Source organism: Hemicordylus capensis, chromosome 4, assembly GCF_027244095.1.
Source record: "Hemicordylus capensis ecotype Gifberg chromosome 4, rHemCap1.1.pri, whole genome shotgun sequence".
Classification (NCBI taxonomy): Eukaryota; Metazoa; Chordata; class Lepidosauria; order Squamata; family Cordylidae; genus Hemicordylus; species Hemicordylus capensis.
The window spans coordinates 98153942-98173593 of record NC_069660.1 but is presented as its reverse complement, the minus strand read 5'-3'; the positions used below and the strand labels follow the sequence as shown (position 1 = coordinate 98173593).

The following is a 19652-nucleotide window of genomic DNA, read 5'->3' as shown; positions in this document are numbered from 1 at the left end:
CTCCGCCCATGCTCCACCCCATTTTTGCAGTCTAAAGCAGGAGCAAAAATAAATGAAAATTGCCATGGATGTTGGCTTGCAATAAATTGTGGAGGCCTGTTTTAGGGATATAAGGTTGCACATAGCTTCTGCATTATACTGAGCTGGAGATGCAGGTGGGGAACTTTCCCAGATACCCTCCCTTAGCACATGTGTGTTGTCAGCTTTCCTGTATTGTCACAGGTTTTGAGGGAAAAGCAGGGGGGAACAGTCTGTTGGGGGGAAGGCAGGGGAAAACTGCAGGGGAAAACTCCCTGCAGGATGCCATTCTGCTTTTATTTATTTTTACATTTATATCCCACTCTTCCTCCAAATAGCCCAGAGCAGTGTACTTGGTTAGGTTTATTCTCACAGCGATAAGTGACTGGCCCAGAGTCATCCAGTGAATTTCATGGCTGAAAGGGGATTTCAGCTTAGGTCTACTCAGCCCTAGTCCAACACTCTAACCACCACACCATGCGTGCGCTCACCAGAAGCCTGAGATCTTTTGGGCTACATCTTGGTTTTATGCATGTGTAAAATGAGTTCATAAGTTCTGCTGACTCTACCCACTATGCTTTCCAGGAACTCGCTGTGAATGCTTATGTCCCTTAGGACATCGGGGTGTTGCCTGTGAGGTCACGCAAAGAACAGGTAAGAAGGATTAGAAAAATACTTTTTGAAAAAGAAAACACAATCCATAGAAAAATGACCTCAGCAGGGTGGAATAAATCCTTTCTTTGTTCTATATCTATAAAGCTTTGTCACAGAAAACTTAATTCTAGAAGATGAACTTCGAGGCAGAGGTGTGGAGTTGTCCGTGCAACCCTCCATTCTCAAACCCGCTTTCCCCATGTAAACCATGTTTTATGTTGACATGTGCTACATAAATCCCTGAGCTCTCCTGGAACGGTGTCTTCCTAGTCTGTTTGGCCTCCCTCCTCTTCCCTACACTAACAAAATGACCAAAAAGAATGAGCTGATCACAGCTGGTAATTTAGAAGAGGAACCTTTGCAAAACTGGGCACAGCTATACTGTATGTACTGTTATGTCATGCCAGCCCTTCCTTCAAAGAGTTCACACTAAGATTTTAGTCATATTACAATTTTCCCAGTATAAATACATGGATCTTACCCTAGTTTGTCTTATTCAAGATAAGCCATGGGATGACACATGTTAATCTGATGAACCTGTCTAGCTTTAATTAAAATGTTATACAGCTGTGAGATGATACATGGGCTCAAGAGCCTGGCCCATTCTGTGGTTTGCAAACCCTTGCCTACCCCTACCTGCATCCGGAAGCATTTCACTCTGTTTTTAGAGTGCCTTTCCGTATAGATATCAGTACTTTAAAAATATTTCCATTTTGAATGTAATCTTTTCCTTTTTTATTTTATCTTTCCAGCTAATCATGTTTCAGATTCCTTTTTTATTATTCCTGCTGCTTGACTGATGTTCAAAGTTCCTCCTGTTACTATATGATCTACAAATTCAATCATTTGGATGAGATATTTCACTTCCAATTACTGAAGACTTTAAATGAGATTAGTCCTCATTATGATCCATGCAGAATCTCCATGCACACACACATTTGGATACACTGTCATTGATCATTGTCCTCGCATTACAGTCATTAATCCAGATTTCAGCCGAGACCTGTCTTTCTTGTTCAAGCCAATTGGAAACAGCTTTTCTGTCTTACAATTGTTATGGCCTCTTTGATTAAACAATTGTTGATTGAATTTTACAGTCTGATTGTTAGGCTTCTGCAACAGTGCAAAAGTGATGGGGAATGTTTAGCCTCAGATATCGAAGTACCATACATGTCTCCCAGCATAGTGGAAAGTCCATATTGCAGCAGCATGGTTACAGTCTTGGAAAAGAGAGTAACAGTCTAATCAAGAAGTACTTAAAGTCAAATTCCTTGTAAATTGTCCTTTCCTCTGACCCAAGGGTCTGTTCACATGAGCATTTTTTTGAGGTGCAGAAGCAAAATCATCACAAGGTGATTTCTGTACTACTCAGCTTTCATGTGATGAAGTGGCTTTGAGAAGCACTTTTGTGTAGTAAGATCTCAAGTAATCCCATTCTGAAATATGTTTTATGACCTGCAAAAGCCCTACTGACTTTTTTCTGTGTTAAAGGAATGCCTTTTAGACTGAACCTGAGTCTATATACTAGCTGACACCCAGACTAATGTTATACTAGTACAAAGATGTAGCATTAACTGTTCAGTTACGCCAGGAGTTTGTTTTCTAGAATAGTGTTGAACTGCTGCAATAGGGTTGCAGGAAGAGTTCTTGGCTATCCTTGTGGACCAAGAGCACAAGAGACTGAGCAATTTAGAGCATCTGCTTAGCTCTGTGATCTTCTTGCAGGAGTGCATATTTGTTCATTGCACTAGTGCAGCTAGTGCAATGGATGTCAGACACTGGATGTCAGACATGTCAGACACTGGATGTCAGACACTGAATTAGAGGTGTACACAGAACTGCTGAGGGCGGTTCGGTTCAAGTTCGAACCAAACTTGAACCGAACCGCCCGGTCCACAAGCCAGTTCATTCCTAACCAGCTGTGGTCTGGTCTGGTAAGGATTCCCCTTTACAAGCATCGGGAGGGTTGGAAAAGGGTGGGCAGGAGTTGGTGGCAGAAACAGCAGCACGGCTCTTCTGCTGCAGAAGGCCACTGCCGGCTCCTCTAGGCCCTGCTGGCGTTCCCCCCCATCAGCCCAAACTGAGTCCCCACTGGCCTGGGCTGATGGTGGGGAGTGCAGGCAGTGGGACCTAGTGGAGCTATCACCTGTCCGCCACCAACATAGAGGAGCTGAATGCTGCAGCAGCACATAACCTCCTGCCCACCCCATGCTCACCCTTTTTCAACCCCACCCCTTCCGATGCTTGTAAAGGGGAATTCTTACCAGATTCCCCTTTACAAACATCTGAACTGGTCAAACTGGGCCAAATCGGGCCAGGTTCGGCTCAAACCTGGACCATCCCCCCTTTTTGGAAAGCTGGTCCGGTTTGAGCATGAATCAGTTGAACCAGTCCAGTTTGACTCAAACCGGTTTGCACACCCCTACAAATCCCCATTGGTATGTTTCCTAGACTATGGGAAACACATATATATCGGGCATCAGCAATATAGGAAGATGCTGAAAAGCATAATCTCATACTGCGTGGAAGATGGCAATGGTAAACCCCTCCTGTATTCTACCAGAGACAACCACATGGCTCTGTGGTTGCCAGGAGTTGACACCGACTCGACGGCACAACTTTACTTTACACTGAATCTACCTTTACAGCTGTTAAACATGATCATTTCAACATATTTATTTATTTATTTATTTATTTATTTATTTATTTATTTATTTATTTTTACATTTCTATACCGCCTTTTGTTAAAAGAAAACCCCAAGGCAGTTTACAAAAATTAAAACATACAATAAAAGCAATAAAAACACCAAGCAATAAAAACACCAAGCTAAAAACATATCAAACAAGCATAAAAAACAAGACAACAGATAAAAACACACAGAAGCAGCAGTAAAAACGATTATGTAAAAGCCTGGGTAAAAAGCCAAGTCTTTAAAAGCTTTCTAAAAGCCGTGATGGAGTCTGAGGAACGAATGGCCACTGGGAGAGCATTCCAGAGTCTAGGAGCAGCAACAGAGAAGGCCCTGTCCCGAGTGCACGACAGCCGGCCTCCCTCATTGTCGGCACCCGGAGCAGGGCCCCCTCAGATGTCCTCTTCAAGCGGGGAGCAACCCTTGGGAGCAGGCGGTCCCTCAAATACCCCGGGCCCAAACCGTTTAGGGTTTAACATCTAGTGTGCACACACAAACAATAACCAACAAACCTACCTGTGTAGAACTCATGTGCAAGAATGTCTAAAGAAAATGGTATAAGAGATCTAGTAGAACGGAGTTACATTAAATAAGACGGGCACTGGGCCATTGTTTGGCAATGAATATTATTTTGTATTATTATGGTAACCTTGATTTTATTTCTCATAATTCCAGGTGTTGCTATAAATGGGAACTGGAATTGTTGGTCCAGTTGGTCTGCCCATTCTGGAGGACAACAGACAAGAAGGCGAGAGTGCAACAATCCTAGTCCACAAAATGGTGGCAAGACATGCTCAGGGCTAAATACTGAAACTGTTTAGTAATTATTTGGACATTTGGCATATGGACATTTTCATAATTATATGTTCGCAAATTATGACATAAGTTTCTCAAAATTATTTAGGCAATTAGTGGACACTTTCAGTGGCTGTGTCCTGGTCCAAAAACATCTCTCAGACACTGAGGCATGTATGAAGGTCCTCTACTTTTCCTGTTCCATTTAGCAGATAAAGGGGGCCAGGTCAGCTCTTGCACCCCTCCTCATGAGCATCATGGCCCTCCTTCCCCTTTGGTGGAACTTTAGTTGTAAATCTGGGTGAACATGACCCTTTGGATAAGAATGTATATTTAATGGAAAGTGTATTATGCAGTTATCAATTCAGATCATACAACAAATATTTTTAAATAACTGTCACCAACAGTTTTTTGCATACTAACCTTGTAATATTAAGGATCATCATCTGCCAGTCTAATATTAGGAAATGTCTACCTTTTTCAGACAGCAAATAAAGCAAAATATAGCTTATTATTTGGCTGCAGTGTGACATTGCTGAGTTTTAATCTAGTGTTCCATAAATGCCTAACAATATACTTTTTCTAATAGTCACTGGAGGGTGCTTCACCGTGCTGAGATACATGGGACAAATGAAAGCTTAAATTTTAGTCACAGGAGCCTCATCAAATATGAAATCTGAATCTGATGTGATGGTAATATTCTTATTTATTGCACTGAATGTAAATTATTTAACCAACTAGATATTGCTTTGGAGGGGGAAAGCTGAACTGTGACGCATTCGCAAAAACCCTGTGATATTCAATAATTTCAAAACTGCAATAATGACAAGCTTATTCATTGGATGAATTTCCTCTGTAGAAGAAATAATTCACAAGCATCCTAGAACTTAATATAGACAAGCGGTGGGGAGGGGAGAGAAAGGGCTTAAATTCATACATTTCTTGGACAAATACTCATAGTAAGTGTGATGGCCAAATATCGTGCTATACATGGAAAGTAAGTATATTAAATTAGATGTCATGTTTAGTGTGACCAGCTGCAAAGAAGAATGGGAAGTACTTTAATTACTATGAATACCTGAATAAAAGAGTGAATTTTGGCAGGTGTGGAAGGTTCATGCAGATGTCAGAAGAGCTACACCTGCTTGAATCCACTCTTATACAGGAGAAAGTTCTATTCTCCTTTGTATCTGGACATTCTAGTTATGTCATAGGACTAACCAATCAGGGCACTGGTTAGTAGAGCATCTCCATATTCAAGCTTGACAAAGGAGGAGGTGGGCCAACGTGCTAAGTTTGGAGCAGAGGGCTGGTCTACCTGCTGACTGCAATTAGTAGACCACTGCTCCCTGGGGGGGGGACACCATTTTGAGGCCTGTTTTTCTGGGGAGAGCTGGTCTACCCATTGAGGTCAGTGGGCAGACCAGCCCTCCACCCCAGACTTAGCACATCAGCCCACCTCAGAGGACCAATCTCCCTAATAGACCAGTCCTCCAAGGTGGGCCAACTCACTAAGTCCAAGGTGGAGGGCTGTTCTACCCGCCATCCCCAATTGGTAGACCAGCTTTCCCCAGGGAGGAAATGTCACTCGAATCAATTCGAGTAATTCAAGGTCAGTTTGTCAAAACAGCTGGCCAAGCCAGCTGTTTTGACAAGTCAATTTGAGGATTTTGTCAATCAATTTGCAAAATCCTATTAATGCACATCTCTTGTTGCTACCCTATGGCTTCTTTGTAGGAACACTGCAATGATGCTTGGATTCGAATAATTGGCAGGACCAATAATGCAGCTCCTTACTACCCAAACTTTGCTCCCTCCTTCTGTAGAATTGGTTCTAGTGTGGCTGGTGGTATCACAGCAAGAGGTCAACTGAAATAAGTGATGTTATTTGGTTGAGGTGGGCAGATGTTTTAGCTGATGATTTTGCCGACAGGATACAGTCCATGTTAGATATATCACTTTGCTACAGCTCTCGGTTTGGAAGACTGTTCTTGGCTTATTTCATGTATGAAAAGCCTCCAAATATTCCCCATCACTGTTTTATTTTTTTTACTTTCCTTAAGGAAAGTATGCTTATGAGATCACCTAGCATTCTCTGTGTGTGTCCATGTGTGTCCCCCCCGCTATCAACTTCGCAAGGTCTGGACCAATATGAACCAAATTGGATACAGTTGTACGGCTACCTCAATGGTGTAGTTTGTGATTATGCCTTCCACTCTAATTCAAGATGGCGGATGTGTAAATGTATGAGGTGCAAGAGGGCTAACTTGTGAACCTCCTGATTTGAACCAAATTTACTACAGCTGTAGGGAAACATAGGAACACCTCAATGGCATAGTTTGTAATGATGTCATCTACTCGGATTCAATATGGTGGATGCATGAACGTTTGAAGCACAAGTGGGCTAACCTGTGTGGACCGTCAATTTGAATTTGAACCAGATTTGCTGTAACTGTAGTGAGTAACACATAGGTAAACCTCAACGGCATAGTTTGTAATGACGTCATCTACCCCAATTCAAGATGGTGGACACATGGACGTTTGAGGTACAAGTGGACTAACTTGTGAAGCGTCTAACCAATTAGGACCAAATTTGTAGGGACACAGAGAGGGCTCAAGGGTGTAATTTGGAATGATGGCATCTACCCTGATTCAAGATGGCAGATGCATGAACATTTGAAGTTCAAGTGGCCTAACTGATTTTGACCAAATTTGGTGCAGTTTTTTAGAGTGACACAAAGGGACACCTCAATGATATGTGATGATGTCATCCACCCCAATTCAAGATGGCATGAACATTTGAGGTGTTTGTGAACTGCCTGATTTAGACCAAATTTAGATTAGTTGTAGGGATAGTGAAAGGAAAGTAGGCAGATTAGTTCTTACCAGAATTTCTGGTGGGTTTTTTTAAAAAGGTGCATTTATTTAGAGCTCATCAGTTCTAATCCTTTCTATTTCATCATTTGCAAAATTATTATTCCTATGTGTTTCTTAGTGCTTTGTCTGCAGTTTCTAATAGTTCGTACTACTGGAACATGAGCTGGGTTTTGAATCACTTATAATAAATAAATACATAGAATATGCCCAAAGGCACATGCCTTTGGACACATTCTATTTATTTGGGGTTTTAAATGTAGAAAAAGTGTATGTGTAGAAATCTGAGGGACCATGTTTTAGTATGGGATTGGAACATGCTTGAGCCCTGCAGTGTCAACCTCCCCCGCCCCCTGCCACTGCATACAAAAAAATTAAATAAGTATCTATCTGTAGTCTACCATGATTCATGATGGCAGACACTTAAATGTTTAAGTGCAAGTGGGCTAACTTGTGGACTGTCTAACCAATTTGAACCAGTTTTGGTACCAGTTGTAGTGAGTGACACAGAGGGACACCTGTTTTCTGTGCACATGGTCCCCCATCCAAAGTTCCATGGGGCTGTGATGTGCATCTGAGGTTCTCCTGTCTCTTCTATGGTTGTTGCATTCAGGTTGCACACAAGAATTTCCCATTTCATCCATGGTGTATTTCCCAGTTCATAGAAAAGAGGAAGGATCATGTGCCTGTGTGGCACTCTGTGCACTGCAGCTGCAGGACTGCAAGCATGACACTTTCCCCTTTACTTGCTGCCCCAAAAGAGAGCTGTGGCATTTACCTGTTTGCTGCAATTTTGTCTCTAACCCGCAGAAGAGCATTTTATTCAGCACTGAAAACAGTATCAGAAATGTTGGGCATTATTCTTTTCTGAGCTCTTTGAAAGTAAACACTAGGCACAAAAGCAGTTTTGCTGGTTCAGTTTTGGTTCCGGTTGGAAATGTTCGGAATTGTGTGGTCACACAAATGGCGTCTGTGCATGCGCGGAGGTAGCTAAAATGGCCTTCATGTGTGCATGGAGGCCTGGACTGGAGAAGGCCCAAACCAAGCCACCACCATCCCTGGCTACTCTGGGGGAAGTTGGAGGTAGGGGGGAGCTGCTGCCCCCCCTGCAGCCGCTGCCGATGATAGTACTTGTAAATACTATCCTCCTACCCCCTCTAGGATTAGGGAAGCCTCCCTGCACTTTTACTGGTAAAGGGGAACCCTCACAGGATTCCCCTTTACCAGTAGAGCTCTGAACTGGTTTGGTCCGAACTGGGCATGAGTCAGTTCAGACTTGGACTGGCTGTGGCCAGTACGGTTTGACCCCGAACCTGTCAAGCCGAGCCAGTTTAACATTGAGCCCATCTCGAACCGAGCTGGCTCACAAACCAAGCTGGCTCAAACCAAGCTGGCTCACACACAACTAGGATTCCCAGAACTTCCTGTGAGGCTCTCATGAAGATCCATTTGTGGGAAGGGGTCAGCTGGGCTTGCAGCCTACAAACTAGAAGCAACCAATCTCTTTTTAAATAATGCTGAGATTTGGGAAGTCAGTGCAGCCTCTCCCTTGTGTTATATGAGGATCACATTGCATTAGCAACTGTTCCTGTAAATGCTGGAACTGCGTGAACAAACCCTTAGACCTTGTGTGATGTTGAAGAGGACAAGCTGTTTTTAGTTGTATGGGCAATTTCAGTTACAAAGATAGTAGGCTGAGATCTTCAATCTAATTCGTTCAGTCATTATTACATAACTCTTTTTTATATATGAAAAGAAAGAGCACTCATGCTCATTGACATTTAAACAATGGAACATGCATTTGGTTTTAGTCTTTTTACTGCCAACACACTTCTTGACTACCTCTTTGTGACAGCTCTCAGAAAATGAAAGTCTGTTGCAAGTATCTAACAGCAGCACAACCTGACTTTATAATGGGATACTCCCAGAGCCGTCCCAGTACCTCTCCTGTCAAGAGTTCTGCTTTACAACACTGAAATTGTCAAATGTGTCTGAGTCCCAAACTGTTATCTATATATCACTGCTTTTCTACAATGCTATGAGAATGGAGACTCAAATTATCAAATCCAACCAGCAGTGCAGGCAATACTATTACATTACAGGTGCTAACATTGTCATGAATGCTAAGTAGAATCTGCTTACCATTTTATATTCTCAGGCTGATTCAAACATGGTAGCCTCCATCTTTCATTTAAGTCCTCTTTGCATTTGTTCTTAAGCGGGGCGATGAGCAGAGAATAGATTGCACACTGCTATCATTTTGGGTTTATAACTGCTAGAAAATTCAAAGATGACAAACGGGAAAGCCACTGTTGGTCCATAGCAGTGTTTCTCTAACATTTTAAACATGGGGATTACATACTGCACAGCGCACCACCCATGAAAGGGGAATGCGCCCGTATGGCTTCTAAAGTAGCCAATAGCATGTCCCTGCAAGCAGCCTGTCACCTGCTACATGAACACTAAGCCATGTATCATGCCTCTGGCGCCACTGCTGCCATGATTCCCAATGGTAGGGGCAAAGGATCACACTTCCGGCAGTGCAGGAGTGAAGATTCATGACTTAATGCGCATGCTGCAGCCCCCATCCCTGCTAGCTCCAGAGATGGACCCTTGGCTGCTGCAGAAGCCTCATTGGTGCAGCACCTTTCCATGGGTGGCACGCTGCACAGTATATAAGCCAGGATCCCTTCTACATTTACTCTGTCTTTCAAACCAACCAGCTGCTATTTCTTCAGCAGGCAAATGCACCGAATGCTGACGCACCTGTATGCAGTCTGCTGTTGTGAGAATAATGATCTGTGATTTGGGCCAGTAATCCAGCACTTGTATTAGAAGGGCTAGAACAAGTTAACAGACTCCCTCCCCCCAAGAGGAGTGAATGGGACTACTGTGGCTAGGATCTCCCATGTGTTCCTTACCTCTCTACAGCTTCTATATAGCAGTTTGGAAGGCTGAAACAGTCAAACACTGCCCCTGGGAGAAAAGAGTCTCTGATGCTGCATGTGTCAGGATCCTCTTCATCCCTAGAACAGGTTAAACATCAGCATGTGTTATCCCTGGGCAACTGGCAGATCTTGAATGCCCTGACAAGACTCACTGTGGAGGACATCAGGCCTCCTTCCAGGGAGGAGTGGGCCTGGAGATTTTCTGCTGGTGGCCACCATATTTTTTAATGGTTCCTGTTGGCACCACTGCAGCATCCTAGTCACACAGCATCAGGAGCATTGCTAGTAACAAAAAGATGGCCATCAGTACAGCTGCCAAGAAGAGCTCTGCCACTACCCCACAACAAGGATAAGCTCACCTAAGATTTGGGGTAGGGTGTCGGTGATGGTAGTAGCAGAACTCTTCATGATGAACACCTTTTCTGTATTTTTAATTAAAGTGACCCTGACACTATGACTGAGATGTTGTGTCGGCACCACTGTGAAGTGGCAGCCCCAAGCATACTTGCCAAGAAGAGATTTACTACTGTTGCCCCACTGCAAACATTAGGATGGTCACCCACATAAGGACCCTCTCACACCTGGACTCAGCACTAGTCTGGACTTTGTGCCCTTCCCCAAGGCATCTTTCAACTCCCAGGGGACCTACCCCACAGCTAGCCTGTGAATAATTTGGAAAGCTAACTATAATCCATTGGTCCAAAGAGCTTGAGAAACTTTGTCAGACATGAAATATTATGCCATTATGATTCATTTTCAAATACACACACAGCCAAGGAAACCTTGGTGCCAGCCATAGAGTCAAACTAGAAGATACGTTAAATAGGTACTCCCCCCCCCCCGCTTTTAGAGATAGGGTGCCCAAACTGGATTGGGACCATGCTGTGTGGTGCACCTGACCCCTCCCCCACTCCTTGAATGGCACTTTCCCATCCCAATGAAAAAAAGGCATGGGGGGAAGTCGGACCCCAACGTACACCATGGTCCGGATCAATTTTGAACCCCCACCCCCCGACAAGTATTTCTCAAGAAAAACTAAGCATGAGAGATATGATTTGGTGTGCAATGAATCTTTTTTGATCCTTAGAAATGTTGAGCTTGAAACAAAAAGTCCAAATGAACCCATTTCGTATGAGTGGTGTACAGAGACAGAAAATGGAGGCAGGAAAAAGGTGCTCTCTCAGGAAACTGAAATGACTTCTTTGCCTTCTTTCATGATGGATTTTTACCTGGATTTTTCCTGGACTTTGGCTTATTTTTTTGCAATATATTTTATTTATTTGTTTATGACAGTTCTGTACCACCCTATTCATCCAAAGGCAATCCATGTTCCCCCACAAACTTGGCCCTGTTTCAGAAATTATTTTTCAAGCAAGCAAAGAACGGAAGTTGACTGAGCGTCTTGGTGGACAAGAGTAAATTCCCTTATGTAAATTTCACCATCTTTCTTGATCATAAATATGAAGCAAAGCTGCGGAGAGCCTGAAAGTTCAGTCTGCATCTATCACTTGCATCTGCTGTTACGAACACACCCCACATCATAATGCGGAATGGCTCGCTGAGCTGAAATAAATCAGGACTCACGACAGCGTAGCAACACTGGGGGCGGGGGGGGGGGGGGTGGAACGAGCACAGGAACTTTTCAAAAACCACTAAGGCATCTCCCTCTCTCATTGCCTGCTTGCATTGAAATAAAAAAACCCAGTACAGAGAAAAACCTGGAGAATAATCAAAATATTTTCCAGTTTTTGTTTTTTCTAAATTTAAACATTTTATGTATGCATCAACAAAATGAGCCCAGCCCAATATGTGGCAAACCATGCTTCAAAGTGGGGAATGGGGGCAGACAACAATCACCCACATTTGCCTACAGTATGACCTGAGCATACATTTTGATTTTGTGCAAAAACTTTGCAGTATAATTTGCATACCCATTGTCACAAAATAGACTGAAGGGACACCTCATATATGTTCAGTAAACGCCATACTGCGTGGGATATGGCAATGGTAAACCTCTCCTGTATTCTACCAAAGACAACCAAAGGGCTCTCTGGTTGCCAGGAGTCGACACCAACTCAACGGCATACTTTACCTTTAAATGCCAATACTCCCATCCACATTAGGCATGCTAGAATGTTTGCTAGATGGGGATGCACATCTGAAAGCACATCTACATGTACATTCAGTTCAGAGGAATGTAGAGCAGACAGATGACAGCCATACTTGGATACACATCTGATTTAAGCCCAGAGTTCCTGATCTAGGATGGGAAACAACATGGAAGCAACCTTTCATGCTGCCTGGATCTCATTATTTGGATTGGGGTAAAAACAGTTGTGATCCTTATGAAAGGATCTTTTACTTAAAATGTTTATTTATGAAAGCTTTCTTATTCCTGAAAAAGATTAATGAAAGACAAAAAAAATTTATCAGCATGAGATTAATGCTATGGGGTGTTGTTGCATATGCCAAATGTATTCTTCTTAATCTCTCTGCATTTTTTTTCTGACTTCTGTGGGTGCAGGGAATGTCAGAAAGCTGAGTCGTGGGCAGCAGTCACCAGGGGAGGGACCCAGGACTCAGAGAGTCAGGAACTCACCAGGAGTCATGCCAGGCAGGTAGTCGGGAGCCAGTGGGGAACAAGACAGAAGAAGCTAGGAAGACAGTTAGGGGCAAGCCAAGTAGTTGTCAGGAGCCAGAGGGTTAGACTGGAGCCAGGGACAGGGCAGAAATCAAGCCAAGGAGTCGGGAGAAAGAACATAATTAGCGCCCTGCTAGATCAGGTCCAAGGTCGATCTAGTCCAGCATCCTGTTTCACACAGTGGCCCACCAGATGCCTCTGAGAAGCCCAAAGGCAAGAGCAGAGGGCATGCCCTCCCTCCTGCTGTTACTCCCCTGCAACTGGTACTCAGAGGCATCCTGCCTTTGAGGCTAGAGGTGGCCCATAGCCCTCCGACTAGTAGCCATTGATAGACCTCTCCTCCATGAATTTATCTAAACCCCCTCTTAAAGCCATCCAGGCTGTTGGCTGTCAGCACATCTAGTGGCAAAGAATTTGATCGATTAATTATGTGTTCTATGAAAAAGTCCTTCCTTTTGTCAGTCCTAAATTTCTTGGCAATCCATTTCATGAGATGACCCCTGGTTCTAGTGTTGTGAAAAAGGGAGAAAAAATTCTCTCTCCACACCATGCATGATTTTATAGACCTCTATCATGTCACCCCTCAGTCATCTTTTTTCTAGACTAAAAAGCCCCAAGTGTTGCAGCCGTATGTCATAAGGAAGATGCTCTAGGCAAGACAGCACAAGCAGACCTTGACACTGAGACAAGGCCTGCCTCAGTCAGGAGCCTTTTTATACTTCCTGCTACAGTGAGAAGAAGGTCAATGAGGAATTCCTTAGGACCTGGCTTACTCAGGGCTTCAGAAGCCTAGGAGTCTGCTTGAAATATTGCAGGCTGCCACAAGGGGCAGCAAGGGGCAGGGCTGCCAAGTGGGCCGGCATGGCAGGGAACCTCATCAACGGCAGCAGCTCAGCCAATACTCTTGCTAGAAATCATAGAGGATAAATTGGGGGGGGGCGGGGGCGGGAGAGGCTTCTACAAACACCATAAGCTTTTTTTTTATTTTAAAAAAATCATGATTACCTAGAATATGGTTAAAAGCAGGAATAATCGCTCCAGCAGCTAATAATAGCATAGACTGGTTAAGCTGCATTGGTCCATTAAATTATGGAGCTGATAGCCATGACTGCAATGTTGTACTATACACAAGCTCATTTGCAAGTGGACACCTATGGATCATGTGCATGCACATAAATGCAACATGACTATACCCCCTAATTTCTCATGTGCACACCCATACATATTAGATACTCTCTGCACAATGCACATACACCACACACAGAAACACACACACACACACACACACACACACACACGTGAATTCCACATTTAAAAGTCATTTACTTTTCAATGCCTGTGTGCAGACTTTTACCTTTTCCTCCTCTTGCATATGCACACAAAGGCCCCATTCACACATGCACTCATCCCCACAAGATTTCTCTTAAGGAACAAACAGCAACAGAGCCAGGGAATTGTCCCCCTAACTGATTTTTTGAAAGGAAAAAATTGCTGAGTTTCAGTCACAACATTCCATGGAACATATCTGGCTCTCAAGCCCTCATTCCCCAATCTGTGTTATGGAAATGTAGAACACGCTCACGATTAGCTCTGGGTGTGGCAAGCATCTGAGAAGAGAAGATTGGCTCCCCTCTTTTGCTGTTCAGCTGGACATGTGATACTTCTCGTAAGACCATAATACAAAAAGAAGACACTCCATACGGACTTTACTGTCCCCAGCCATATGGTCTGATGTGCTCCTGGTGATCTGCACCAATTTTGCCATAAAGGCTCCTTGGATTTTTTTGACCGTGGTAAAAGACAATGCAAGCCTTTAAGTAGATCACAAAGCCAGACAGATGTAGAGCCCCAGCTTAAAGCTAGAGAGAAGCCTTCTTTCTCTACTCCTCTCATTTTCCACACCCCAATTATGACCTAGTGATCTTGACTCGGTACCTGGGGAACCTCAGGTACTTTACCATTAATCATGTATTATTTTAGACTGCTATACGGTTGCTTCCTTTTGTTAATAAGCATGTTTGTTCATAAACATACAAATATCTGATTCTGATTCCTTTTCTCCAGCTGACTAATCCATCACACCAGTAGAAGAGAGAGAATCAAGGTCTCCCTGGAGATATTCCTTGCAAAATATGTAGGATAAGCAGCTGCCTCAAATGTGTGTCAGTGTGTATGGGGATAGAATTCCTTCATTACAAGCAGAGAGCCACTGTCGTATTTTTAAACTCCCATTATGAGCTTTTAATTTAGGCCAGAAAATGGCTCTGCCTTATCTCATCTGGTATGGTTCACATGCTGGGCCCTTCAGCACCGCTTATATTAGTTTCTTTGACTAGCACTGTAAATGTGTAATTGCTCATAATCTTTTGCAGGCCTGGCAGGCAGGTTATCCTTTTCTCTGCACTTCAGCTTCCTTGCACAAAACTCCATTTTTCATTGTTGAGGATTTGTGAGCCTCAGATGAAGTGGGGAAGCCTGGGGCTTGAGGAGATTTCTCTTTGACATTTGAAGAGAGCTTCCAAGGGGGCATTTTGCGGCCATTTGTTATGTGGCTAGCAATGTACAGGCTTGGCTGTACATTTCCTTGTCTTCATGCCAAGTACTTAAACATATTCTCCTCTTCAGGGGGCATAAAGAAAACTGGGGCTGAATTCCATTGACTGAATTAAACATTCTATCCAGAGTTATTTTTGTTGCCCAGCTACGGATTCTATTGTCCTTGGCACTTCTTCTCCTTTTAATTGTTGCGGGTTATTTCCCTTTTTAAATTTCCCAGGTTTTGTGCTTGTCCTTTAAGAACCATTCAGAAAGAAAAAAAAGGTATGGTGGATGATGCCTGAATGGAGACCTTAGTGTGTCTGCTCTGCTCTCACATACTCCATCTGTATCATCTCTGCTTGGAGATGCTTGAAAACATAGGGACCTTTCTCATGATCAAGCGTGAGGGTGGCCGGGCAGGCGGGAAGGAAGACTTGGAAAGCTTACCTCCCCCACAGATGATCATCCTGTTGGTGCTGGGTATGTGGATCACATGCCCAGATGCTCTGCTGCTGCCCCTGGCAGCGCAGAGGCACGGGGGCCAGGATGGTTCATCCAAGCCCCTAGAAATCCCACAATGCACCATGCCAGTGCACAGTGCACTGGATCCCCCCAGCAACAGGTGAGTGCCCATCAGTGTTTTGTCATCAGTGTTTTGGCAGTGGCTGAAATCAGCCAGCGTTGACTCCTGGTCAGGTAAATAGGGTTACGGGAGAGCTCACTCCCTTAACCTTGTTTAAGAGGCAGGCTCCCTAGGCGGGTTTGCCACCGAGGTACCACTGGGAGCTGTATGCCTTCCAGTGGTTCTCATGGACAGCCAAACCCGGTCTTGGCTGCTCATGAGAACAACCTCAAAACGTTTGTGCTAAGGGGACCATTGGATTGCTCTAGAAAGACAGTTTTTAAGTCATTTTACCCTGACTTCTTGGGTAGTGTGCAACTGCAAGTCTCTTGGTTTGGCATCAGAAACAGAGGAGCCTGTGAGGTAGACTAGGTTGAAATGTGATGGCTGATGTCCAGACTAACAGACTTGCTTTAAAGCAAGAAAATTGGGCAGGTGCATGAAGTCACAGGGATGCTTGCACAAAGTCACAAGAAACATGCACTCTAGCACTAGTTCACAAATGTACCTTCAAAAACATAGGTGGCATGCCACAGCTTGCATACCTTGTGCAAGTCCAATAGTTTGCACTTGCACAACCCTAGTCTAGAATGCAAGCTCCACTACAACTAGCTAGTGAACAATCTTGCGTAGTGCAATATGTTTGTGCAAGTGCTTCCTTAGTCTGGATCTCGAACACTATATTTCAGCCTAGCCTACTTCACAAGTTAGCAAATGGACATCATCCTGAGTTCTTTGGAGCAAGGATACATCTCATAAAGAAGTACGCAAATGATAACTACCATAATTTGCAACAATGTAGGTTGCAACAACACCTACAATAATTTGTAGGAGGTGCAGGGCACTTCTGGGGAAACAAGAGAATGGGAACCTCCTCACCCACTTGCACAATCAGCTCTGTGCAGCTAAGGAAGCAATTTGCTGTGGAGACCCTTCTTCCTCCTGCGTGGCGGCATGGTTCAGTCATTCCACTTTGAAAAAAGCAATAATGGGCATCTTATAGCCAGTTCCCTGTATACAAACTTTGGTCAGCACTCTACTGAAATGAAACACTAGTGGAGGTATAAGCAAAGTTCATAATTATATTTAATAATTATATATAAATTAGCTTTAAATAATAGTTTAATTTAATAATTAAATTTAAATTAGCTTTAAGTTTAGTTTAAACTAGTTTAGCTAGGACAACCCCTGCTAACTGGGCAAAGAGGTACCTTTTAATGTGGCCTCTTTATTTAGCAGGGGGAGAGTAACTGGCCCTATCCACCCCCAGCACAGTACCTCCAGTGACTGTTGCTGGTGTCTATCTTATGTTTATTTTTAGATTGTGAGCCCTTTGGGGACAGGGAGCCATCTTATTTGTTTGTTATTTCTCTGCATAAACCTCCCTGAGCCATTTTTAAAAGGGCAGTATAGAAATCAAACAAACAAACAAACAAGCAAGCAAATAAATTGAATAGGTAGAGTACTTTGCATGAGTGACCTTGATATCATTACAACAATCCTGTAAAGTAAGTACGTATTTTCCTCATATTGCAGCTGAGACCGAGAAGGAGTAGCTTGCTTAAGGCTACCTAGTGAGTGGATAGAAAAGGTGAGTTTAAGGGAAGTTCTAATATGTAGTTCATTCTTTTGGCGATTATGTTACACCAGTTCTCAGAGTTGGGGGTTATTGTTTGGTGCCTTAGGTGAGATCAGAACTTTAAAGTATTACTGGAACTAATATATGTGGTTTCAAATCTCTGTTAAAAATAGAGATTCTTCTGCTATAAAAATGGCACAATAGTTCACTATCAGTACAAAAACATGAATTATTTTCAATTTGCAAGTATTATACAGCTGGTTTTCTGTTTCCATAGAAAAATCAGATCTTGGTGTTTAGAACAGCATGGTATAGCCCTTCTAACAAAAGAAAATTGCCTTCATTTTAAAAAGAGCTACAAACATAACATTAAAAAAAAGAGAGAATTTGTTTTCCCTTCTAGAAAGGTCGCATGAAGCACTGGCCTGATCCTCCAGGGTGTAAAGCAGTCAAGTTAGTAATGCTTCAATAAACTCTAAATACCTATCAATGTACAGTTGAAAAAGTGTGTCTCAAGACTGCTGTTATTAAAAGACTGTTATTTTTGTTGAGCAGTGAAATCATCCCAATTTACTCCTTTAGTTCCCTCCATTTAACTTAATCACAGAACACAGTGGTGATTGCCTTTACTGCTAGGGCTTGATACTTTTTTCCAGTAGAGGTGTAGGTATTTTAGCAGTGGCCCTGGGACAGGCCACTACCTGTCTTTGTGCCCCTCCTGCAACTGTGCACCCACTCCAGCCACATTCTTTGCACCTGCATTGGAAGCACACTGATACAGGGGTCTTGGTCAATACCAGGGCACAGATGTGCAACCCATCACTCTCTCCCAGCTGGCCAATACTTTAGGAATATAGGAAGCTGCCATATACTGAGTCAGACCAACATTGGTCTATCTAGCTCAGTACTGTCTTCACAGACTGGCAGCGGCTTCCCCAAGGTTTCAGGCAGGAATCTCTCTCAGCCCTATCTTGGAGAAGCCAGGGAGGGAACTTGGAACCTTCTGCTCTTCCCAGAGCGGCTCCATCCCCTGAGGGGAAGATCTTGCAGTGCTCACACATGTAGTCTCCCTTTCATATGCAACTAGGGCAGACCCTGCTTAGCTACGGGGACAAGTCATGCTTGCTATCACAAGACTAGCTCTCCTTCTTTGCTCACTGGCTGGGAACAGGGGGCCCTGGGTGTGTGAGGGTAGCCTTGGTAGCTGGATGCTGGCGGCACAGGAACATTTGCAGTGGCGTAGAGAGGCCAGTGGCAGCCCCTGTTCAACCCATTGCCAGCAGCTCCCCAGCCATGGCCTATGTGTCTGACGTCAGATGCAGGGAACATGGTTTTGCTTGCAAATGGGGCTGCACAGCTTGGGTTTGGAGAAGCTTAGCCAGTTTCCCAGCCTGGCCAGGAATGTGTCTCCTTACCTTTTAAAGGAGGGAGAGCCGTTCCTGGCCATGCTGAGAACGCAGCGCTGACTGGAATTTCCTCGCAAACGGGGAGTGCAGCCCTTTATGAGTGAAACCACATCCCCTTGCATCTGATGTCAGATGCAGGGGGCATGGCTGGGGTGCAAGTCATGGGCCCTGAGTGCAATGGTGGCTCCACCCTGGACATCTGTCCTTCCCATCCAATGGTGGCTATGTCAAGTGTTTCCAAGTTGTGGCATCTAAAGGGACGTAATTATTTTGAGAGCAACTCTGTGTCCCTTTGCTCAGCATTTCTAAGTTTACCCCAGCTTAGAAAACATTGTTAGTTTCCACATGGGAATAAAGCATCAGCCACACTTTCAGTTCTATGGAAACTTAAGCAGAATCGGTAGCTCAGTCTAAGGCAGGTGGTCCCAACCTTAGGTCCCCAGATGTTGCTGGTCTAACCTTTGGCCATTGTGGCTGGGAATGGTGGGAGTTGTAGTACAACAACATCTGGGGACCCAAGGTTGGGATCCCTTGCTCTATGGAGTAGAATAACCAAGCATTCTGTGCCGTGACAGATTACAGGAGCAGGATTAGCCAGCAGTAGGCAATAATGCCTGGCTGTGTGTTTCTTTGTACAGCCAAGAGAGAAAGCATACTTTTCAGCAGCAGACCAGGATATAATTCTCAGCTCTAAAAATGAGGGTTAGTTTCTTGAACACCATGAAATAGGGAAGAATATAGCGAAGACTTTCTTAAAAATACTTTTAAAAAACATAACCCAAGTAGTTATGGTAAAAACTAATCTGACTATTTTCCTTCCATTATCCCTTCAACTGGATTAAATTTGGTTGATTAGGCAGTTCACAAATTAGCCCACTTGCACCTCA

The 19652-nt window shown here is 43.8% G+C and overlaps 1 protein-coding gene across 2 annotated transcripts in view; it reads left to right on the top strand.

Annotated features, from left to right (window-relative positions):
- Nucleotides 1-4668, top strand: part of C8B (complement C8 beta chain) — a 52789-nt gene extending 48121 nt beyond the window's left edge. Inside the window, exons 11-12 of one of the 2 annotated variants that reach the window (XM_053250750.1) lie at nucleotides 604-672; nucleotides 4038-4668. In XM_053250750.1, the coding sequence (XP_053106725.1) occupies nucleotides 604-672; nucleotides 4038-4183 (215 nt within the window). In that variant the 3' untranslated portion in view covers nucleotides 4184-4668. Of the gene's footprint in view, nucleotides 1-603; nucleotides 673-1424; nucleotides 1762-4037 lie in introns of those variants that run through there. The other variant, XM_053250751.1, reaches the window with a different exon arrangement.
- The last annotated feature ends 14984 nt before the right edge of the window (nucleotides 4669-19652 follow it).